We start from the raw sequence: 24,428 nt of genomic DNA on the forward strand, positions 1-24,428 counted from the left end.
TATAGCTCCCTCCTGCTGGCAGCACCAAGCCCAGGCCCCACCTCAGGCCCTGCCATCTGGCTCCGTACTCCCAACATGGAAAAAATCTCAGCCCCTGCCGTTCCACCTCTATCCCTGCGCAGTCTCCAGAACCTGCTGGATTCATTCTCACCCCCACCCCTTTGCACTTGCACTGCCCCTGCCTGGGATGCCCTTTTCTGTTCTCACTGGCATCTCACACTCCAGGCCTCCCCACACCTCTAGCTCTTCTCTAAACGTGCCGTGTCCTCTAAGCCCCATTGAAGCTGTGCTTGCTGTTCCCTCTGTCTGGAACGGCCTTTCTCCAGGCCCGGCTGCCTACCTCCTCGGTGGGGTCTGCCTTGACTATCCCGTTCCCTCTCAACCACACCACCCCATCCCACCACCTTCCCCAGCACTTCCCTCTCTCTCCAGCAATTGTGTTCATTTACTCGTTTGCTGGCTGTATGTCTGGCAGTTTGGACCCTGTTTGTCTTGTTGGTCTCTGTAAACATGCACCCACAGTACACATTTGGAGAACCAATACTGAGCAATTAAAACTGAGCAATTCCCAGCTTGCCCTAAGACAGTGGCTTTCAAAAGTTTCATCAGTGACTAAGAAATTCATTTCACCTGGCGACCCATTAAACACATGTAGAAATCATGCGAAAGGTTCACGGAACAATTCTTACTGTTACTATGTATGACACATGCCAATATTTTCTTTTCTATTCTATTCTATTCCATTCCATTGCCAGAAGATTCTGGTTACAACCTTCTGATTTCATAATCCACTAGTGGGTTTCAACAATATAGCCCCAGAGAGAAGGTTCTTGAATTCTTGCTGCAAAGGCCCCTGGGACTTTCCCGCTTCTGCCCCCTCCTGCATCTACTCCAACTTGCTGTTCTACTCTTCTTGTCATTCTGGGGCCCTCCAACCCCCTCTTTTCATAAGGGAGCCAGAGCCAGGTCGCAATTTACAAGGAGCCGCAGTGAAAACCTGTCTGTGATCCCCAGATGGGTGAGTCCCTCCCGCACTGCTTCCCCAAGATGCTTTCCCTGACCTCCTCAGGGCTCCTCTCTGTGGGCACTGGGACGGTCGGGCCATAGAGGAATGACCTGGAGGGGAAGGTGGCGAGGAGGGGAAGGGAGGGCGAGGCTGGCAGGCGGTGGTTGCTGTAGTCCTTCCCATGGAAAATCACAGCTCCCCTGCCCCCCACACCAGCCCTCCTCCTGGATAACAATGGTAGTCTTGGCTGCCACTGCAGGACTATTGCGACACAGGTGCTACGATCAGGCACACAGCTTCCATTTCACAGATGAGGAAACCGAGGCTCAGTGAAGGGGAGGGACTTACCCCAGACCTCACAGCTCGTAAGTGGCTGTCAAGAGGGGATCTGAACCCAAGCAGTCAGATTCTCAAAGGTTCAGAAGGGCAGCCTAATTCAGAGTCCCTTCCCTTCCCCAGGCCTCAGTTTCTGTTGGTGAAAGGGGAGACCTGGATACGGTGACCTCAAAGGTTGTCTCCATGCCTGACCTTTGCTGAGGTCAGATCAGCACGGTCGCTCTCCTGGGCCGTGCCAGAGGAATTAGAGCAGAGCTGACTTTTGGTGCCCGTTCCGCCTTTTGGGCACCACGACCCACACCCCAGCTGCTCTTTTCCCTCTGGTCTATCTCAAGATCGAGGTCTTTGCCCCTCCCTCTCTCTCCCACCACTTCAGGGTCTGGCCCTCTGCTGAGATCAACTGAACCTGGGCTCCAGGGTGGGGAGCTGACAGGCTCGCTGGGTCCCCATCCCGGGGCCTGGATGCCTTAACCCAGGGACTTCCAAAGTTGGTGTGAGCCGGGTTCCCTTCCTCAGTGAAATCCTGCTGGGAAAGCCAGTTCACAAAAGAGATTCCAAAAAGGGCTGCTCTGGTTAAAACAAGAGCAGAGAGGCTGGCTCTTGTGTGCCTGACCTCTTAACCACCACCCTCTCCTGCCACTATCTCGGGTCACCCCAGGAGTCCCTAAAGCCCAGCTTGAAAATCACAGTATTAGCCCCAAGTGATGGTGATATTTAGACGTGGCCTATAGGGGAAATGTTTCGGACAAGGGCCTAATGCTTGCTTTGAGCCTCCACATGAGATGGGTATGGACTGGGGCAGGGGTGGAAACCCTCCAAAAATTCGAAGACAACACAGCACAGAATCCTGGAATTGGTGTGAATTCCAATCCCTGCTCTCCACCTGGGTGGCCCTCAGAAGGCGCCGTACCTCTCCCAGCCTCAGCCTCTCCATCTGTAGCAGGGGCATGGTGGAATTTTGGGGTGTGTGTGTGTGTAATAAGTGAGGTGGTGTAGATAAGGAGTTTAGTAAATAATAAACATGGACTGTACACCATTATAGTTGCTGCTATGGACCCATCACTGTGAATTGTGCGATCTGGGAAATGTTACTAACTCTCCCCGTGCTTCAGTTTCCTCATCTGTAAATCGGGGATGATGACTCTCCCTACCTCACAGGGTCCTTACGCCTGGAGATAAATGAGCGTTAAGGTGCTTAGTTAACGCTTGGCACAAAGTGAATACTTAATAGATGCTAGATATTACTTGTGGTTATTATAATTATTATTGTAATTCTTTGTTCCTAGCCCCAGTGGGCAGCTACCCCTGCGCCCAGGGCCCGGCTTACCCCGGCGGGATGGAGGCGCGTGCGCTCACGCTGGTGGCGCGCTGGGGCCCGGGCCGGTTGAGGTTGTTCTGCCCCGGGGTGGGCGCGCCGCTGGGGGCGCTCGGGCTCCGCGGGGACGCGCTGAGGGGCTGCGCGGGCTCGGCGGGGCCGGCGGCGGGCGCGGCCCAGAGCGCGGCGCCTGCGAAGGTGGCGCTGGGGCGCACGGCGAGCGTGCCCGCTGGTCCTCCGGGCGGCGGCTGGGGCGGCGGGGGCGCGGGGGGCGCCTTGCGGCGCTGCGAAGCCAAGATGGCGTTGGAAGCGGCGCGCGTGCTGTTGACCAGCAGGCACTGCTGGCACGAGCAGGGCTGGCCCGAGCTGGCGCCCACGGGCCACGACTGCGACTTGGGGATGGAGCCGACGGTGAGCGGGTAGGCGAGGTCCAGGCGGCGGCGCAGGCGGCGGCGCCGGCGCGTCTGGCGGTTCATCTGCGACATGCTGTTGAAGTAGATGAGGTAGCAGAAGCCGAGCGACGAGAGGTCGAGCCACGGGTGCTGCTTCTCGTAGGCGTTCTGGATGGTGATGCAGATGTCCATGTCGTAGGCCGTCCACGCGCCGCCGTCGTTCTCCCACTCCCACACGATGCCCTTGCCCGGCGCCGACGACGGGTCGTAGAAGTTGCGCCGCACCGGCCGCATGGTGCCTGTGCTCACAAGGGGGACGGGAGTCAGGACCGGAGGGCCGTTAACATCCGCGGCCAGGGGGATCGGGACAGGCCGGAGGGGCGGGGGACAACACCGGGGTCAGTACGGGCAGGGGCGAGCTTGAGGGTCAGCACATATGGGTTGGGGCGAGAGGAGAGCGGGCCCGGGGAGGGGGGCGTGGAGGGCAAGGAAGCGGGGTGTCAGGACGGGGGGCAGGGGTCGCAAGCTGCCCCCACCACTGAAGGGTCAACACAGGCACTGAAGCAGTGGCCCATCACAGGCCCTGGGGGAGGAGAAGGGAGAAGGGGGTGTGGGCTGTTTAGACAAGGAGGGGGTGGGAAGCAGAGTCAGAGCCTGGGGTGGGAGCCGGGATCCACAGAGGCCACGACCGTGCCGACACTGACGGTCCTTCTTTCCTTCATTAGTTCACTCATTCAGTAATCCGTTCATCAGCCCATCCATTCATTAATTACTTCAAGCACAAGTTCATTTACGCATTCCTTAATTCTTTCATTCGTGCATTCCTTTATTCATGCCTTCCTCAGTTCATTCATTCAATAATTCTCTCAGCTCATTCACCCGTGCCTGCCACCATTCATACCTGCACTTATTCTCCTTCAGCAACTTTATCCATGATTTCAATCATTCCTTCACTTACGACCATCCTATATAAAAATGTGCACCCTTCCACATTCCTACTTTCCCTTCTCTCCTTCCCTGTTCCATCTGGTATACTTTATATGTTACATATATATCTTGCTTTCTGTCTGTCTCCTCCCACTAGAATGTCACTGCCACAAGGCAAGGACTTCGTTTTATTCACTGCTGTATCCCCAGCGCCTGCACACAGTAGGTGTTCACTGGATATTTGCTGAATGTGTGAATGAATTCATTCGTTCAGATATCGATCCATTCTGAGTTCGGTTATTTTATTCTTTCATGCCTTTTGCTATCCTTGCATTGGTCCATTCCTTCATCCACTTATTTATTCCTTTTTTCATGCATCTGTTTGTTTATTTGTTCCTTCTTTTAGCAAACATGCTGCCTCTCTGCTCTGTGGAGGGCTTCGCGCTGAGCGGTCATTCAAAATGAACATAACCACGTGACAGCCCCAGCCAGGTGGGTAATCATGCTCCCATTTTAAAAACAGGGGCCCTGAAATTTGGCTCCCAGCCTCTGCTCCGTGCTTCCCAATTCTAGATGCTTTCTGAGAGCAAGGCTCCATGGACACTGGGTTAAAAAGAGATGAACAAGGTCCAGGCTGCAAGACTTTTCAGTGCCTTTAGGCTGCCCTGTGCCTTGGGGCCAGCGTGGAGAGATTCTTTTGGTTCACGTGGCACACCGGCAGGAAGGCTGCACGCTTGACTGCTCCTCAACTGTGGGCAAGTCCCTTAAGTCTCCCTAAGTCTCGGTGGCTCCATCTAGAAAATGAAGGTGATGGTAATGCATGAGCCACCCCTCCCCTCTCACACGGGGCTGCTGGGAGGATTTGGTGAGAAGAGCCACAGAGCACAGGGTCTGGGTGGGGCACCAGGGCTGGGAGGCAGACAGACCTCATTTCAAGCCCCAACTGCCCAACTTTCCAGCTGTGTGTCTGTGATCAGGCAACTCAATGGCTCTGAGCCTCAGTTTTATCATCTCTAAAATGGGCACAAGGTTGCTAAAAGGATCCATCAAGACAAATAGTGTCTCTACTCTGATGATTCCAATGTCCTCTCCCCTTAGAGCCAGACTTGTGTATCCAAGTGCTCCCTCTGCACCTTCCGATGCAGGTCCAATGGGGCTTCCCCATTGAGCAGAGCTGTGGTCTTCCTCCGCCCCAAACCTGCTCCTCCTGAAGCCTCCCTTGTTGCAGTTACTGGCAGCTCCATCCTTCCTTTTGCGCAAGCCCCAAACCCCCAATCCTTGGACCCATCCCTGACTTCTCATGTCATACCCCACGTCCAGTCTATCAGTAAATCCAGTGGTCTCTATCTTCAAATACATCCCACATCTGACCACTTCTCCCTCTCCCCATCGCACCAAATCTACCTGGTCCAAGCCACTGTGTTTCTCTCGCCTGGACTATTGCAGTAGACTCATTACTGGTCACTGCTTCTGTCCTTGCCTTCTGTCGTCTCTTCCCCACACAGCAGCCAGAGGGATCTCATTCAGTGCAAGTCAGATCACGTTCTTCTTTGACTCAAAATTCTCCCATGGTTCCCTGCTTACTTGGAGTCAAAGTCAAAGTCCTGGCCATGACCTACAAAGCACCACATTGTCTATAAAGCCTCTACAAAGTCCCACGGGTCTATAGAGCCCACCTCTCACTCACTCCCTGGCCCCATTGCTGTTCCTCAAACAACTGAAGCAATGTCCAGCCTCAGGCCCTTTGCATTTGCTGTCCCCTCCCCCTGGAATATGACCTAGCCACTCCCAGACGTTCTCACAGTTTTCCCCCTCCTTTCTTTTAGGTCTCTGTTCAAACGTCCCCTCATTGGAAACGCCACCCTTCCATGGCCCTCCACTGCCACCCTCTTCCCTTGCTCTATCTCTCTTCCTGGCACTCAGTGCTACCTGCATGATACATGCATCTGCAGACTTGCTTTACTCTCTGTCTCCCCCGTACAAGCTCAGGGATCTTGCCTGCTTTACTCCTGGCTCTATCCCTTGCGCCTAGCACAGTGCCTAGCATGCAGTGGGCCCTCCCTACGTGGGGAGTGTTTCCACTGTCAACTGGCACAACCCCAGGATGCCTGGCCCTGGAATCTGCAGCCAGATGGATGAGGACCCATCATGGTCCATCCTGAGGACGCCCTCCTTCCCCTGCCTTGCTTAAGCTTCTCTCTCCTGGGCACAGACTCTATCTGACCTTCACTTGGGGCCTGACCCAGGGCGGAAACAGCTAGTCCTCTGCTCTCTCTGTTTGAATCCCAAGGGCTATGGGCTACCCCCTGCTCTCTGTCAACCTCCCAGACTCCGAGAGCTGGGGAAGTCGAGGCGCAGAGCTGTAGCTGTCATGAGAGAGGTGTGGTGGGCATGGAGTCCCCGGGCTCCTGTGCCAGTCAGTCGTATGAAAACTCCCCCCTCCCAGGCCTCCAGGGCAGCCTCATTCTCCAGTCTGTTTATCGTTTTAATTTAGCGTGTGCATATTGACTTTTTCCTTGACGACGGTGTTCTTCCAGGGCAGGCCTGAGAGGGGATTAGTTAGAGGGAAAATCTGGGATCCTGTTCCCATCTGCTCCCAAGTCCTGGTCTTCCCCTCTCAGAGCCTCAGTTTCCTCATCTGCAAAATGAGGGCTCGTGACAGATGATCTTCAGGTCCGATGTGTCCAAAGTACCACCATTAGCCTCCCAGTTAAGGGTTGGGGTGCTGTGTTACATGGAAGGTGTGACCCCTGAATGGGAAGGCAGGGGGTGGGAACTTGCTGTATTTAATCACCTCCGTGTGCCAGGTCTTGAGCTGGGCAGGGCAGGGTCAGGGGTGGGAGGGGCAGAGTGAAGTGGTTGAGAGAAATAACTCAGAAGTCTCACAGGCCATGTGCCAGTCCTGGCTCCACATTTAGCCTCAGTGTCCTCATCTGTCAAATGGGGTAGTAATACCCACCCCCAAGGGATGACTGTGGGGCAAAGTAAGATAATGCACATCACAGGTGCTTGGCGGAGCGCTTGGCTACGGTAAGTGCTCGAGGAATGTTAGCGAAGACGCTGTTATTAGTATATACATTACCCACATTCACCTTTTCCCAGCCCTTGGTCACTTGGCAAACTCCTATTCACCCGAAAAAACCCTCTACATGCCCACCTCCTCCAGGAAGCGCTTTTCCGTTCTGCTGCTATAGCTAGCACATGCTGCTTTTTACTGCATGTATATCTTTGCACTATCAATAAGTGATTTGTTTTTGTTCTTAATCTCCCTCACTGGTTGATGACTTTCAGGAGGACAAGGACCAGGTCAGATCTATGTTTTTGTTCCCAGCACTAGGCACAAGGCGCAAATGAGGCATCTGCAACTGAAACAGGCAACCTACTTGGCATAGGTCGGGGCTCAGAGGGAGTGGGAAAGAGGAGGGGTTGGTCTTTTTTTTTTTTCTTTTCTTTTTGCGGTACGCGGGCCTCTTACTGTTGTGGCCTCTCCCATTGCGGAGCACAGGCTCCGGACATGCAGGCCCAGCGGCCATGGCTCATGGGCCCAGCCGCTCTGCGGCATGTGGGATCTTCCCGGACTGGGGCACGTACCTGCGTCCCCTGCAGCGGCAGGCGGACTCTCAACCACTGCGCCACCAGGGAAGCCCAGAGGGGTTGGTCTTGCTAGAGAGGGAGTGCAGACTGGAGCAGAGGCCAAAGTGCACAAGGGGTCCCCAGGGAAGGAGGGACAGGGTTCCTAAGGTCAGCATTGGCCAGCTCTGTAACAAAGGACTCTGGGAGCTCCTCCCAGCCAGCTCAGGGCCAACCAGCCCAGGCGTCCCTCTCTCCAGGGCTCTATTTAGCTGGTATTGATTTTCCTGCCTGTTTACTGGTAGTTATTAAAGGCTGCGTCCCTGGGGTCCTTTTCAAACCAGATCGGAACCTGGCGAGCTGGAGTAATTAGGGCAGCTGCCGTCCTCCCCGCTGGGCCCTGCACCCTGAAGCGCCCAGTGTTGCCTGCCTGCCTGTCCGTCCACCTCCCAGCTCACGCTGGCCGTGGACCAGGCCGAGGGGGGCCAGCTGGTTCCCTGGTGACCTGCCTGGGCTGCGATTTCAAGATTTCCAAGGGAGCAGCAGCGGAAACACTCTTTCTCTTCCCCAGTGGCCCTGGCCTAGATTTTTGGCCAGAACAATGGGTCTAAGATGAGGCTGGAGGTTCCTCAGCCTGGGAGATGGGAAGGGCCTCAGACTGGTGGCCTGAATGCACGGCTGGTCTTTCTAACATGGACCGGCTCTGCTGGGTCCACTCCCCTTCTCTGGCCTCACGGGTACCCAGCTGCACTGGCCACCAGGGTCCGTGTCCCCATGGCAGTTAGGAACCTGTGTCAAGCACGTACTATTTCTGGGCCTGATTCTGTGTCTGCTTTTGTTCCCTGTCCCCCCACCCCCTCCTTCGCTTCTTAGGAATGTTTGGTTGAAAAATTCCAATCTTGTTCCAGATGAACTGAGGGGAAAGGGGCTTTGGCCAAATGTCAGCTGGAGGATTGCAGGAGCTGGGCCCCTGGAGACCGGGTGTGGGGACGGCCGCGGCCACTGCAGCCAGTGACCAGTTCGTGCCTGGGGCAGAGACAGCCAAAGAGAGATCGAGACACAGGTGGGGAGAGCAAGAGACAGGGAGAGAGGGGACTTCCCTGGCGGTCCAGTGGTTAAGACTTCACCTTCCAATGCAGGGGGTGCGGGTTCGATCCCTGGTCAGGGAGCTAAGATCCCACATGCCTCGCAGCCAAAAAAACCAAAGCATAAAACAGAAACAATATTGTAACAAATTCAATAAAGACTTAAAAAAAATGGTCCACATTAAAAAAAAAATCTTAAAAAAAAAAAAGAGAGGGAGAGAAAGGCACAGAGACAGAGAGAGACACACGTGCACAGAGGGCCGAGATCAAAATGGGAAATGCTAAGGCAGATACAGGAGAGTGGGGGGCAGAGAGACTTAAAGAACCAGAATCCTAGGACTTCCCTGGTGGTCCGGTGGGTAAGACTCCACGCTTCCAGTGCAGGGGGCCCAGGTTCGATCCCTGGTTGGGGAACTAGATCCGGCATGCTGCAACTAAGACCCAGTGCAACCAGAATAAATACATAAATAAATATTAAAACAAAGAAACAGAATCCTGAAGCCTAGAGACTGAGACAGTCAGGGACAGTCAGGGAGAACGAGAGAGCTAGGCCAGGAAACGGAGGAGCAGAGAGGGGGGACGGGGTGGGGGGGAAGACCGCAGCTACAGCAATACCAATAAAGCTAACGTTTACTGAGTCCCCACTCTGTGCCAGAGGCTGTGTTCAGCACTTTCCTTGCACTAACTATTTTATCCTCACACGGTTCCTTCTAGGGAGGGACCAGAATTATTCCCATTTTACAGGAGACAACTGAGGTCCCAGAAGAGTGAAATCTTGGGAGGGTTGGGGATAATGCTTTATTCACGGAGCAAAGGAAAGGCCAGGTTAGACTGGTTCTAAGGGGTTTAATTCAGCCAAGTGGTAGCCCAGCCTAGGATACCTCCAGCAACGGGGAACTCACTACCTCAGCTTTGCCCTCAGTTGTTTCGCTGTGAGAGGTTTCTGGCTGGAGAACGTGGCCCTGATCTGACCCCTCTGCCTGAAGGCGGGGTGTGTGGGTGTCTCAGCCCTCCAGCTTTTGGCTTTAAGAAAAAGCTGACTCTGTAGAGAGACGGGAGGGTTCTGAGCCCTCCTGTCTGCCTCTCTAGTCTCCAAAGTGTTCCTCCCTGGGCTGAGCCAGTCCTAAGGCCCAGCAACAAACCACTCCCTCTGAGGGTGGCTTCCCGGAGGGAAGTGACCTCAGTTTGGGGGCACCCAGACCCTGACGGGAAAGGGGGCCCGTGGGAGGCAGTCATGGGACATCCTGTCAGGTGGGGGGAGTCCCGCTGCTGGCTGAGGCCTGTGACTGGGGGTTGGGCAGTGGGTTAAGCATGAGTTCAACACCCACTGGATGCCAGGCCCCAATGGGGTAGTTTCCTGATTCCTCCCCCAACCCAGAAGTCATCATAACCATCATTCTCAGAGAACACACTTTTGTGGCCCAGGCTCGTGTGAACTCATTTAATCCTCACAGTGGCCCTATGAGGTAGGGGTATTACCATCCCATTTTATTTTTTTTGGCCGCGCTGCGGAGCGTGAGGGATCTTGGTTCCCTGACAAGGGATGGAACTTAGGCCCCGGCAGTGAAAGCGCCGAGTCTTAACCACTGGACTATCAGGGAATTTACCATCCCATTTTAGAGGCAAAGAAATAGAGGCACAGAGCAGGGTAGGAACATGTCCAAGGTTATCTGCAAGGAAGTGGTCCAGCCAGAAGCCATCCCAAGACCATTCGGTTCCAGACGTTCCCTTCACTGCTCCACTTGTACTAGCCCATGTTCCAGGGGAGGAAACTGAGGCACGGAGGTTACACAGTAAGTAAGGGACACAGCTGAGGTTCAAACCCAGACTGTTATATGGCCTTCTGGAATAGCGGCCCTCTCCCTTAACCCCTCGACAGATTATCTGCGTGGCTGGCCAACTCCCTGACAGCAATAACAGTAACCATCCTGCTTTATCGAATTCTTCTGTGCCAGCTACTGTGCTAAGGGCTTAAGTGCGCCCTCCAGTCCTCGCAATAGCCCTAGAGGTTGTGTGCACTACTGTTAGCCCCATTTGGCAGATGGGGAAACTGAGGCTCCTTGGGAGGACTTGGAGGTCCACCTGGGGGTGGTGGCTGGGCTGGGATTCGAACTGCAGTCTGCGGACCTGGGGCACCTCCCTCTCCCTCCCGCCCTGTGATCAATAATCCCGCAGTGTTCTGTTTCCCTCCAGACTCTCCCAGGGGACTTGTCAACAGAGCCACGGCCCATTAGCGGTTTCTGCACATTTGAAGCTGGCCCAGGCTCCCTAGGGTCTGCTGGCAGCTGGGCAGGCGAGGGGAGGGGGTCTCCAGCCCTGCCTGGGGAAGGCTGAGGGGCTGCACGGCACTTGGAGAGGCTACCACCTTCAACTTGGTTTCAAAAGGCCCTCGCTCTGGAGGCTGCTGGCAGCTGCAAGCTGGCTTCGCCCACTTTATGGGCTGTGTGTGTGTCTTCCCAGTCACCTGGCTTCCAACACACTCGGGTTCAGACCCCCAGGCATGGCAGCAGCAGCTGAGAGACGGAAACGAGAGGGTAGGAAGCAGAAGGAGAAGAGAGTCCTCTATCCCCTGGAGCCCTCATGGTGTTGGGCAGCTGCCCTGACCCTGCCAAGCCTCTGCTTCCTCATCTGTGAAACAGACATCCTCACCATCATGATGGTAAACACTCACAGAGGGTCTGCTCTGTGCCAGGTACTGAGCTAAGTGTTTCACATGTTAAGTCTTTTTTTTTTTTTTTCGGTACGCAGGCCTCTCACTGCTGTGGCCTCTCCCGTTACGGCGCACAGGCTCCGGACGCGCAGGCTCAGCGGCCATGGCTCACGGGCCCAGCCGCTCTGCGGCATGTGGGATCTTCCCGGACCGGGGCACGAACCCGTGTCCCCTGCATCGGCAGGTGGACTCCCAACCACTGCACCACCAGGGAAGCCCCACATGTTAATTCTTAATCCACATGACACTCTACAGAACAGGTACCATTATTATCATTGCCTTGTACAATTGCCAAAACAGAGAGGTGAAGTGATTTACCCAAATCACACAGCTAAGTTACTAAGCCAGGATTCAACCCAGCCAGATTTGAACTTCTCCCCGCTTCCACTGCCACCACCCTGGTCCAAGCCACCATGACTGCCTGCATAGACTACTGCAGCAGCCTCCGTCCTGTGTCCCGGTTTCCACCTTTCGCACCCCGTAATGCATTCTCCCAAGGCAGCCAGAGGATCTTCCACAGACTCAGGTCTGACCACATCACTCCTCTGCCCAACACCCATCAATAGCTCCCTAGTGCCCTTAGGAATGAATCAGTCTAAGCTCTTTAGCTCATCTTCAAGGCCCATTACAAGCTGTCCGCACAGCCTCGCACTCTAACGACACCAAACTTCTCGTTATTCTCTGAACACATCACGCATGGCTATGCCTCGGTGTATCTGCACATGCTGTTCCCTCTGTCTGGAATGTCCTGCAACCCACACCACCCCACTTCCCTCCCTGCCGAGTTCCTACACACTTGTCATGGTTCAGCTCAAGCACTGGCCTCTTAAAATCGTCTCTGCCATCCTCAGGGAGAATCACTTCCTCCTTGGGACTCACACAGCACCTTCCACCTACAGTACCGCCGTTAAAGCACAGAGCTCACTAAGTGTTGAGGCGTCCGTGCCCTCCAACTTGGAAGCCTCTCAAAGGTTGGGCTGGCTTTCAGCCACCTTAGCATCCCTTTATAGCCAGGAGCACAGGGAAGTAGGTACTTGGGAAATGCTAGCTGAATGAATGAATGAGTCAGTGAATGAATGAATGACCGAATACACACAAGTGAAGCTGCCTGAGGACTGCAAATGACTAGGCTGGAGATTGCAAGTTGAGGGGGAATTTGATATTGTCTTGGGCGCCACGCTATTTGCATCTTGTAAATATAATGACCAGGCATTTAAAAACTGGGGTGGACTCACTCAAGTCTGGATTTCAAAAATCACCAAGTATCCAAAGAGGCAGCCCCACGGCAACAGTTAGCAGAAGCTGAGTCACAGTCACTCCGTTCATGTTTTCAAGTATTTACTGAGTGGCTACTGTGTACCAGGCACTAGAGAACAACAGTTGAACGCCGTTGCCTTCCCAGCCACGGCACACACTTCTATTGGCTGCCCGGGTCCTGGAAGCATCTGAATTTTCAGCCTCTTTCTAGATGGAGAAATTGGAACCCAGAGAGCGAAAGCGGATTTGTCCACATCACCTACAACTTAGAGATAGATGTTGACCCCAGGCTCCTTGACTCTTATTTTCACAGCCCCAGGTGACTAACGCCTTGGCATGAATGAACCTTTGTTCCCTAGAAGAGAGGAACCTGGGGAGGGCTCCATAACGTGCAATTTCAGGCGAACCCTACACTTCCCCTGGCGTGCCCTGCTTGCTCTGCTTGCAGTGGGCAAGAGAGGGCACAAAGGCTCAGTGGCGGCGGGGCCCAGCCTGTCATCGGCAGAAGAGGTGGCTACGCTGCAGCTGCTGGCAGGACTGTCCCGGTCACCAGCGCTGCCGCCTTTGATTGCTTCCTCCTTTGTTCTGCATTTCAGGGCATTCAGCTCCACGGCCCAGTGCCAGACTCCTTCCCATTGCCCATCACCCGCCTGCCACTCCTATTCAGGCAGGTGGAGGTGGCAGCCTGGAGCAGCTCCAGAGGGACGATGGGAGGAACCCAGAGAGGGAGAGGTGCTTGGCCAGGGTGACAGAGCAGGGATGCAGCTACACAGGACCTGGGGGAGACTCAGTCTCCAGCCTGCCTGCTCCTGGAGCCCGAAGGTCAGGAACAGCCCCATATCCCGGACCTCCTCGGCGTCTGGCCACCTGTATCGTGCCCATCACCCCTACCAAAACACAAGGGCTTTGAGGCCAGCGATTTGTATGTGTCCTGTTCACCGCTGCATCCCTAGCGCCTAGGACGGTGTCTGGCCCATAGTAGGTACTCATTAAATTCCTGTTGAATGAATGAACAAATTAGTACTGACCACAATCCCATGAGAGAGTCCTGTTGTTGGACCCATATTTCAGAGGAGGAAACTGAGGCTCATGGAGAGAGTGTGGTTTACCCAGAGTCAAAAGCCAGCACCCCCTCACACCCTCACCCCACCCCACAGTTACCAGAGGGCTGCGAAGGAGGGAATCTAGAGCCTGGGCCGCACCAACAAGGCCCCCTGAGGCAGCCAGTTCCAGATTTGGGGCCCCCTGTTCTCAGCTGGTATCAGCAAGGGCAGCTGGTGGGGTGCCTCTGTGGACTGGGAGGCCAGGGGGACTCATGGTGGGGGCAACTGTCTTGGGACCTGGAGGCTGTCCTGCAGAGTGGCTACCACTGGGTGTGATGCAGGAGTGAGAGGAAGGAGGGAGGCCCAGGGAGACACAGGTGTGCGGGGAGGGACGCGTGGGAGGGCTCTGGGCACCTTCCATACCCTGAGAATACCACACTGAGGAGGGAGCTAGGGATCCCACTGCCCACAGCCTGAATGGGCAGCTCCACTGTGACCAGTCCCGCCCCATCACCTCCCCATCCTGGCCCCTCCTCATTACCCTCTCATCACATCCCCCGTCACCCCCTCTGTAGAACCCCCATGCCTCCCCCTTCACTCTCCTCCATCACAGCCGTTATTACCCTCCCCATCACGGTCCCCTTTATCACACCCCCAACTCCACCCCACCATCAATAGCCCCAGTCATGGTCCCCAACGCCTCCCCGGCCCCTCCCCCCTCCACGGCTCTCATCACCTTCCCTATCACCTCGCCTACTCCAGCCCCACACTTCCGCATCACAGCTTCCGTCACCTCCTTCATCTCTAGGTCAGACCCTAGCTCCCTTGGACCGATGCGGGGGGAGGCGTTGGAGAGAGCAGGAAAGGATGGAGAGGGGAGGCAGGGTACATGAGAGGAGAGAGAAGAGGCTATGGGGAGGATTTGACCCAGGATCTCTCACACCCACACCCCACAGGACTGGTCCAGCTGTGGGTGGGCGCTGTCCAAGGTGCTGGGGCAGCCAGGCCTGGCGCAGGGTGGGCACTGCAGACCACCTAGATCTGAATCTCTGATCCATCTCTTCCTAGCTTGGGCAGGTGGCTCCCCACCCTCTGAGCCTCACCTTTGCTATGTATAAAATGGGTCAGGAAGGGCCTACGTCAGCCCCTGCCCAGCCTGCTTCAGCTCTGGCCTCCAAGGGCCCATGATTAACGAGGCTGGTCCTGCAGTGTGACTCTGGGTCCCCTGGGGCCTGGCCGCTAAAGGGTGACAGCTGGCAGCCCGGCCATGCCCGGTGGGACTCAAGAGGCCTCCCTTCCACTCCTTACCTCTTCCCACTTCTGTCACTGCCTTCGTTTTCCACTCAGGCCTGGGTATCCTCTAGCCAGAAGTGTTCCTCAAACCATACAAAGTCTTGGAGGATTCCTCCTCCAGGAAGTCCTCCCTATCAGAGGCCCCAGGCACACACTGCCCACATCACTTGGCCAAGGGTGGTGTACCTCTCCTATGAGGTATTTAGATCTTTTTCCTACTTCAGCATGAGTACTACGAGCAAAGCACTATTCCCCATGCTTTTACCTACATTACCGCATTCAGTCCTCACGGTAATAATCCTCTCAGGTAGGAACTGTTCTTATTCCCATTTTACAGAGCAGGAATCTGAGGCTCAGAGAGGTTAAGGGGCTTGCGCATGGTCACACAGCCAGCAAGGGGCCAGGCTGGAATTCAGATCTATATCTGAATCCAAGAGTTCAACTGCCGTTCCCATGATATGTGTTGATATTTGTCTTTGCCTTCACTAGCCCCTGAAATCAGTTTGGCGGGGGCCTTGTCCTTCTTTCTGAGTTCCTAGGAACCAGCCCAGGGCCTGGTACTGAGCAGGCACCAATGACTGTCAAATAAAAGTGATGATGAATTTATGGTACTAGAAGAGACTCCAGGAGCCAGACAAGCAGCCAGAGGCAACAGGATGGATCTGTAAGGGTGGAGATGCAGGCAGTGTGACAGGTGGTGGTGGGAGACACCCACGTACGGACTAGTTGGACCTGCGGCCACCAGTGGACGGACCCTTCCCAGTCCAAACGCACATCCTTCTTGCCCCTGGTGTCAGGCCCGGCCTCCTGGGGCCCTCCAGGTTGTCTGCGAGAGGGTCCCAAGGGGTCCTGTAACCGGGTAGCTGGGCCCTGGAGGCCTCTGGGGTTGCACAGGCTGTTTCTGCTTTGGTACAGAATCCGGCAACAAGCCAGAGCTCTCAAGGGAGAAGGCGGAGGGGACTCTCTCAGCTGGCTCGTTGAATGTCACCTTATTCTCCACCTTGAGACCTGTCTGAGAGGCCTGGGTTCCAGAAGAGTGATCGACTGTGTGACTTTGGGCAAGTCACTCACCCTCTCTGGGCCTCTATCTCTCCATCGATACAACGACCTGCCTAGGAGTCTGAGTTCTGGCGGTGCCTTCCCCAGTGATGGCTGCTCTTCCCACTGGGTGGCCCCACCTGGTCTCCAGCAGCCTACGTGTGTCTTCAGACAGGATGTTCCCATAAGGGCACCAGGGCTGAGTGGTGCTCCAGCTACCCAGAGAAGGGATGATGTAGGCTTGGAAGATGCTGAAACCAGCCGCCACCTGTGACTCCAGCCTGACAGCTTGGGAGTGCCAGGCACAGCTGTGCTTTGAGTCGTGGGGACAGTAGTTGTGGATGGTCCCCAGCCTGGCCTCACCCAGCCTCAGCTGTCCCATCTACAGAATGGGCAGAAGGCTGCCATAAGTGCCCCCAGCAGCAGTGGGAGAAGAGAATGGGCGTCGCCAGTCAGTCGGAAAGGTGGCCCTCCCTCTGCCCCCAGCCGTGTGAGCTCAGGGAGAAATCGGGAAATTGCCTAGGAATTGGTTAGGTCATATGCCTGTGAAAGGAACACCAGGGTCCCAGCATCCCTGCCACTTGGGTTCCAGACCTGCTGGGCTTCAAAGGGAACCTCACCCCCTGTAGAGAGTGATGAAAACAGCCCAGCAGGGGAGAGGTGACGGGGCACCAGCTGAACAAACAGCAGCCCCCATGGGAGCAGGCCTGGCCCTTCCCTTGTGGTCCAAGCCTGACATCTGGGCTTTCTTCCGCTGGCCACATGACAGGCATATAGACAGGGCATTTGTGGGTCAAGCAGATTGGCGCTGTGTGCGTGTATGCACACACGTGTGCACCTCGGCACACGCCACGAGGCGAGTATTTCTGTACAGGCCACACTGGGCATGCCGTGGGACCACTGCTGTCCTACCCCATGGGCAGCTTAAAAACGTATTAGGGCAGGGGTTGGTGAACTGCAGCCCGCGGGTCAAATCCACCCGCTGCCTGCCTTTGCACAGCTCACGAGCTGAGTGGTTTTTACATTTTCAAATGTTTGGGAAAAAAAAAAAGAGTTCATGACCCGTGAAAATGATATGAAATTCAAATGTCAGCGGCTGCAACTAGTTTTATCAGGACACAGACACATTCATTCATTTGCATACTGTCTGGCTGCTTTCAAACTACAGCAGGAGAGTTAAGCTATAGCAGCAGTTACAATAGAGACTGTAGGGCCCACAGAGGCTAAACTATTTACTATCTGACCTTATCAGAAAGTCTGCAGCTCCAAAGTCAGGGCACTGGGGCATGCTGCTACCTCCCACAAAAACTTAAAGTTTGGCTTCAATGAACCTATCAAGAATTTTACAATTAGAAAATCTAGAGAGAGGTTGTGTCCATTTCAGTACATGCATGTGAGCTTTGGGTTTTACAACGTTATATTGTTTGTGCGTGTGTGTGTCTGTGTACCATGATCTTCAAGATGCAGGATCTCCGACTCATCTTTCACGCATCTGTAGTGTTCAGCACATGCTAGGCTCATGGTGGGTAATTAGTTAAGGTCTGTGGGATAAAATAACGTGTGGTTCTCTCCATCAACTCAACAGTCCTGCTAGCAAAGCGATACTCTTGCCCATTTCACAGATGTGGAAACTGAGGTCTGGACAGGTGACAACGCCTGTTTGAGGCTCTTTCCTGGACCATTAACTATGAGGAAAAGATGTCCTTCCTTGACTTTGTATTGCTCCTGGGAGAACTGGGCGATCACGTTATTACACGCCTGGTGGGAGACATCTTGCCCCTCCCTCTAGCAGTTTTCCAGGCATCCTAGGTCCCCTGCCGGCCCCATAGGTTTCCAGGCCTTCCTCCCTTGTTGGGGGTCTTGGCAGGCTCCCAGGGGCCTGTGGAGGGATGAGTATTTTTTTTCCCTTTTCCGGCAAACAGGGGGCAGGTGTGGAGTGAGCAGCTCCCGGAGGGGGCAGTGGGAAGACGACTGAAGCTGAACTTCTGGGGGATCCGGCGAGGCTGACCCATAAGAGGGGTGCCATTGAGAGTAAGGGACCTGCTGAAAGGGGGAATGGAGGGAGTTTGGGGCGTTAGGAGCCCAAGTGGGGGTGTGGGGATAGAAAAGGAGCCCCGAACAGGAGTGTGGAGATCAAAGGCAAAGTGGCCAAGTTGGCAACCTTGGGTGGGGCTTTCGCTGCTTCTGAGGGACCATAAGTCACGCCCTGGAAAATCCGCCCCCGCCCCCCCAATAGCTTTGAACCTACAGAACGCAGACCACCGAGCCAAGGAGAAGACACACTCCTTCTGCTGTCAGACCGCTGCCCTCCACCAGAGACGGTTCCAGGATAAACCAGAGAGAATGGGGCAGGGGACGCCTAGCAATTCGCCACCAGGGACTCTGCCTCTCTGGAAGGATTGGCACCAGGATTCAATGGTGACTTCCTCTACTCTCAGGATAAAATCCAAAGCCCTTTTCACGGCTGTCCAGTGCTGTACGTCTGATCCCTGCCCCAGCCTCATCTTGTACCACCTTTCCCTCATCCACTGCACTCCAAACGCAATGGATTTGAACGTACTCTGCTCCTTCCCACCACAGGGCCTTTGCACTGGCTTTTCCCTCTGCTGGGAACACTGTCTCCCACACTCATTCCGTAGATTTCTATTCAAACCTGACTTCCTCAGATTAGCCTTTCTGACCACTCCTAGACCAAGTTTATTTCATGTTCTCAGACCTGCAACTGATTACCTGTGTGGTTATGTGTTTGCCTGCTTGCCGACTACATTGGAATCGCCAGCATAAGTCCTCCCCAAATAGACCTCTACTAAGGACGCTGGCTGTCTTTTTTTTTTCTTTTTTCTTTTGGCCGTGCTGCGTGGCTTGCAGGATCTTAGTTCCTTGACCAGGGATCGAACCGGGGCCACGGCAGTGAAAGCACCAAGTCCTAACCGCTGGACCACCAGGGAATTCCCTGACCTTGGCTGTCTTGCTCCTTGCAGTATTCTAGGGCTTAGCACGGGGTCGAACACACAACAGGAGGTCAGTAAATCGATGATGGCATGAATGAACGATTGGTACCACCAGTGACTGCTGCCAATACCTGGTGTTTTGGAACACAGACGTACTGACAAGTAACATCAACAAACCATCTGTTATGATTTTGCCTGTGTTTCCACACTTGGTGACCACCCTGTAGGCACCAAGCAATGTTCTACAGCAGAGCTATCTACTAGAGCTTTCTTCGGTGATGGTGATGTTCTGGATCTATGCTGTCCAATACAGTAGCCACGAGACACACGCAGCTATTGAGCACTTGAAATGTGGCTAGTGGGACCGAGGAATTAAATTTTACTTAATTTTAATTAATGTAAATTTAAATTGCCACATGGGCTTAGTGGCTACCATATTGGACAGCCCAGCTCTAAGAGAGAAGGAAAGTGTCCTCCTGTCCTCAAGGTTGCTACATGCAGTTTTGTCATCTAGGGATTCACTGTAATTCCCTCAAACCTCCATCAGCTGGTCCTTGGGGGTGAACATGCCAAGGATTCCTTGGTAGCTTCCATGAGGCAGGACCTCACCATTCCCCACTGCCCACCGAGCTTGTCGTAGAGACCACCAGGCAACAATGACTAGGGAGATCTCTGCAGTGGGGGCAAACAAAAATGCTGAGAGTGGGACATCCCCATTTTTACCACCATCATCACCTATCACACAGCACCAAGACTGCCACCAACCTCATCCTCTCCATCATTACCATCACACCACTCCCAAGACCACCACCAACACAGCCATCAACACCACCACCACAAATTTCACAATCAATACTACCACTGACACTATCTTCTCCAACATTACCCGTCCCCCCCATCAACACCACCAACACCCTCACCCCCCCATCATTACAACCACCATCACATCACCCCAACAATACCAATACTTAGAGCCAATATAAGATACCAGTTAAGAGTTTCGGTTCTGGAAATCAGTTGGGCTTAAATCCCAGCTTTAAGTTTAAATCACTCAATTTCTGTGAGACTCAGTTTCTTCATCTATAAAATGGGATGGCTACTACTACCACTACTACCACGAACATAATAGTGAGACTGGCTGTAACAGTTGGAAAAAATCAAATGAGGAAGTGCATGAAAAGCCTTTTTACTATGATTGAGCGCTAATGATCTTCTAGGTTCTTTGCTCAGTGAGCACAATTTTATTGAACCCTCACACAGCTGTGAGAGACACTGACCCATCCATCTTGCAGATGAGGAAACTGAGGCTCAGAGAGGTGATGTAACTTGCCAACAGTCCCACTCCTAATATGAGAGGCTGGACTGGAACCCAGGTCTTCAACAGGACTTTGCTAGACTGTCCCTTTTGGGGGGAAGGGGTCGGATCAGCAGATTGGCCTTCCGCAGTTCTGTGCTCCCTCTTCAGGGATGCTGGGGGGCATTTCAGCATCCCGTCATGAAAAGTGGCATTGTGGTGGTGATGGTGGTGGTGGGGTGGGGAGGGTAGCGAGTCCACTCACCTGTGTCCTGGCGAAACTGGTGCATGGACTGTAGGTCGATGATGTAGGGCACCAGCTGGGCATCCACTTGCCCCAGGACCACAGAACCACGGGCATCCTCCTTGAGCACGTTCTCGATGTGGTGGCACACGGTGGCTGTGTAGGGCCGCCAGCGGCTGTGCTCATTCAGCCACTCCCACACCACCACCCGGGCTACATTCTGCGGTGGGAAGCCCAGCCCGTTCACAGGCATCATCACACCCTGGCCTGGTCGTGACATGGCCGCTGCTGCCTCAGGGGCCAGGACCCTACTGTTACTGGCTCAGCTCCTCCTGGGCCTGGGAGCAGGTGGGGAACTTCCTCTCTCCCCAGGGCGGCGGCAAGGACTCTCCGGCCTCCTTTCTAACTGCTGGCCCTCTCTGAGGCCCAGAGGCCTCAGTTAAAGGCGTGTGGGCTGGTGTTCCGGGCGCCAAGACCCCTTCCCGCAGAGCCGTCTCAGGTAAAGGTGCTGCTCCGGAGAGCGAGTGTCTTTCTTACGATGGGAAAACGGTGCTCTAGATTCCTCGGTTCCCTGGGCTCCGATAGGGGAGTGAAGCAGCCGCCTCTACTCTAGGTCCGGGCTCTGTACTGCTGGTCTCCCGTTCTTCCTGGCCGAGCAGGGCCTGTCACCAGGCGGCCCGGCCCCGGCCCTCTGCGCTCCCCACTGCGTCCCAGACCCTGCGCCTGGCTCCAGTGGGGCTGCTTGCCTTGTCTCAGGTCCGCCCCCCCCGACGGCTCCCGCTGAAGGGGGCGTCCCTGTCCCCGTTGTCCCCGATCCACGGCGTCCTGGAAGGCCTGGGTGGCTGAAGAACGCACGGGGGAGGGATGCGGCGCGTACTCCCTGCCCTCCGGCCGGGGCTGCGGCTCCGGAGCTGGGCTGGGGGAAGAGGGGGGCGGGGGCCCGTGGGCACGCCCCACCCCACTCGTGCTCGCGACCTGCCAGGAGACAAGAAGGGGAGAGGGCCCTTTAAGAATAGAGCGCGGCACCCCCTCCCCCCTTCCCGGGAGAGCGATGGGTTGAGAACAATGGGGAACAGATGGGGGGGGCAGCAAGGGGGGCTAAAGGGGGTCGCCTGGTCGCGCTCCCTTGGGGCAGGCCTGAAGGGAGGGCTGGGGCCGGGGGCGCGATTTCCCGAAACTCCTCGCCTGCTGCGCCCCCTCCTCAGTTCCCTGAGCGCTCCCCTCCCCCGGGGCCCGCTCCTGGCCGAGGGATGCAGGGTGCGCGGGGATGTGCCAGGATGCGCGGCGCTGCAGGCTCGGCCCAGGGCCCCTCGGGGGTCGCGTCACCGAGGAGGCGAAGCCGGGAGCTGGATCGTCTATGCCTCCCTCCCTGGGGGAACAGCCCTCCTTCCCCAGCCCAGACCTCCCCAGAGCGCGCGCGGGCCTCCCAAAGGAGCCGGGGGTGGGGTCCCTAAGCGCCCCGCGCTCTCACCGCCTCTCCTCTGCTCTGCCTCGTTCTCCGGTTCACGCTTCAGCACCGCCGCCTCCTGGGCTCCCCCCGGAGTGGGAGGGAGCCGCTGTCCCCCCTCCGTGCCCTTTGCCTCCCAGGCCGCGCGCCGGGGCGCTGGGCTTTCCGCACGCTTACAGACTACCCCGCCGACCGACGGACGCGTGAGCCTGCTGCCGGCCGCCGGGATCCCGCGGGTGGGAGGCGGCCTCGGCAGTGCTCAGGGGAGGGAAGGGGGAGGGGGCGGAGAAGGAGGAAGGGGAGGAGACAGATCGCGGCCCTAAGCGCCAGCGGCGCTGACACGCGAGTCGCCGGGCGCCCCATATCCTCGGCTAGGCCCACCTGGGACCCCGCGAGGCCTCCTGACCCAAGCAGGATGCAAGGCATGGAGTGGGGTGTCCACTGGAACGCCTGCTTGAATCTTAGTCATCTTTACATTCTAGTTGCCCAGTCCAGGGCCTGGTACAGAATAGATGCTCAATAAATGCTTGAATGAATGGAATACGATCCAGAGATTGTTTGAAGAAAGATCTTAAAGCCTTCTAGGGTAGGCTTCTTTTCTTCTTCCGCTATTCTGGGGGAGGGGAGTGAGGAGGGGCTGGCAGAGGGAATCATAGAATCTGAAGTGTAAGTATGGGACAACTGAGGCCCATAGAGGGTAAGAAATAGGCCCAGGATCACACCGCAGCTTGGGGCAGTGCCCAGACAGCACGCAGCACTGATTCTCCTCCCAGTACCCAATTAGCCAGCCGAGAGCCCACTTCCCCAAGGCAACAAACCCACTCCAGGTAAGTGTGATGGCAACAACATCTTGCCTCCAGGAGGGTGGGGTGGACCTAGGCCAGGAGGCAGAGACCTTGGAGGAAGGTAAGGGTAGGCCCTCCGTCATCTCATTAAGGGATGCCTGCAAACAACAGGTGCTCGATAAATGCTCGGTGAGGGTTGGCTAGATGGAAAAGGAGGCAGGTGGTGGCAGCAGCTCAAGTGTTAATGGGATGACCAGCTCTCCCTCCTCTGGCAGGCTGAATGCAACTGAGAACACACATCATCTTGGAGGGGGATGGACCACCCGGGGCCCGCGGGTGTTTAGATTAGGGAAGATGAAGGATGCATCCGGGAACTCCAGCCTGGGTGGCAGACGGAGGTCAGCGGCCTGTTTGGGAGTCTGTCCAGAGCAGCCCACGCTCCTCTTCCTCTCCAGGGCAGCTGGTGATAAACTAGAAAAGGTCAGGGGCAGATTGCTCAGGGGAGCTTTCCCAGAACCGAGTTCTGGCTCCCCAGACAGCTGGAGGGATCTCCCCCCGACACTGCGCCCCGGGGCCCCTGCTATCTCCTGCTGTCCAGTGCTCAAGGGGCTTTTCCCGGTTGGGCATGATTCTGTTTGCTTCTGCCTGCTGCAGGCTAAAGACAGAGGCTCTGTATAGAGCCAGCGCTGCAGTGCTACCGCTCCAACAGGATGGCTGAGCTCTGGGATTTTAGTCTAGGGTTCACCGATGGCTTTGCAGGGGTCCACGAGCCCTGTCCTCCCATTTACAGGCAAACTTATATGTCTGTGCATTTTTTCTAGAAGGGCTCTGGCTTTCATCAGATTTTTCTCAAAGGAGGCTGTGACCCAAAAGATTTGGAGCTGATTCTGAACAACCTTATGTTACAGAAGGGGATCTGGACCTCAGGGTGGAGAAGAGACTGGCTCAAGGTCACATGGAAATTTAGCAGCAAGTTGGAAAGAAGAAGCCAAGACTCCAGACTGTATAATGCTATTTAAGGTCTGACTAAATGTCACCTCCTCCAGGAAACCTTCTCTGAACTCATCCCATCTTCCTCTGTGTTCCTTTGCACATACCTTGATGTGACACCCTATATCACAACTAGCCGCTTCAGTGGAATCTGTCCCTGCTAGGGTGAGACAGCCATGAGATCAGAGACTGTGTCTTATTCATCTTTGTGTGGTGTGGCTGGTGTGTATTACATAAGCATTGTCGTTTATTGAGTGCCTATTATGTGCCAAGGCACTTACATAATGCTCACTCCTCTTCACAGTTGTCCTGCAAGGTAGGTAATATTGTCCTCATTTTACAGGTAGAAAAAATCTCCTGGAGCTCAAAGGGGTTAAGTGGCTTGCCCAAGTTCCCACAGGGAGTGAGTGGCAGAGCTGGGATTTGAATCCCAAACCCTTTTGCATCACCCACATCACCATACTGCCATGGTGTCTGTTCAGCGACGAATGAATGGCAACCACCTGAGGATCTGGTGCAGCGTGGCCCTCATGGCCCCTCTCAGCTAGATTGTGGAGCATCTGGAAGTACAAAGCCCTGCTCCCCAGGCATCCTGGGAGAAAGGGATTCCAAGGAGGGGAAAGGAATCTGGCCTTCAAGGAGCTCACAATCCACTGGGGAGATACTCAGACACCAGTGGGGAAGCCAACAGAGGAAAAGCAATCCATCATGAACTCTTAAAAAGGTATTGTATGTATGTATGACA

The 24,428-nt window shown here is 55.2% G+C and overlaps 1 protein-coding gene across 1 annotated transcript in view; it reads right to left on the reverse strand.

Annotated features, from left to right (window-relative positions):
• DTX1 (deltex E3 ubiquitin ligase 1) overlaps positions 1–22,082 on the reverse strand; it is a 38,301-nt gene extending 16,219 nt beyond the window's left edge. The window contains exons 1-3 of the mRNA XM_027124664.1: positions 21,933–22,082; positions 20,483–21,436; positions 2,670–3,348 (exon numbers count right to left, since the gene is read on the reverse strand). Of these exons, the coding sequence (XP_026980465.1) occupies positions 2,670–3,348; positions 20,483–20,741 (938 nt within the window). The 5' untranslated portion in view covers positions 20,742–21,436; positions 21,933–22,082. The remainder of the gene's footprint in view (positions 1–2,669; positions 3,349–20,482; positions 21,437–21,932) is intronic.
• Positions 22,083–24,428: the final 2,346 nt, after the last annotated feature.

This window comes from Aethalodelphis obliquidens, unplaced genomic scaffold (genome assembly GCF_003676395.1).
Source record: "Aethalodelphis obliquidens isolate GAN/ISIS:26980383/991018 unplaced genomic scaffold, ASM367639v1 scaffold28, whole genome shotgun sequence".
Taxonomy (NCBI): Eukaryota; Metazoa; Chordata; class Mammalia; order Artiodactyla; family Delphinidae; genus Aethalodelphis; species Aethalodelphis obliquidens.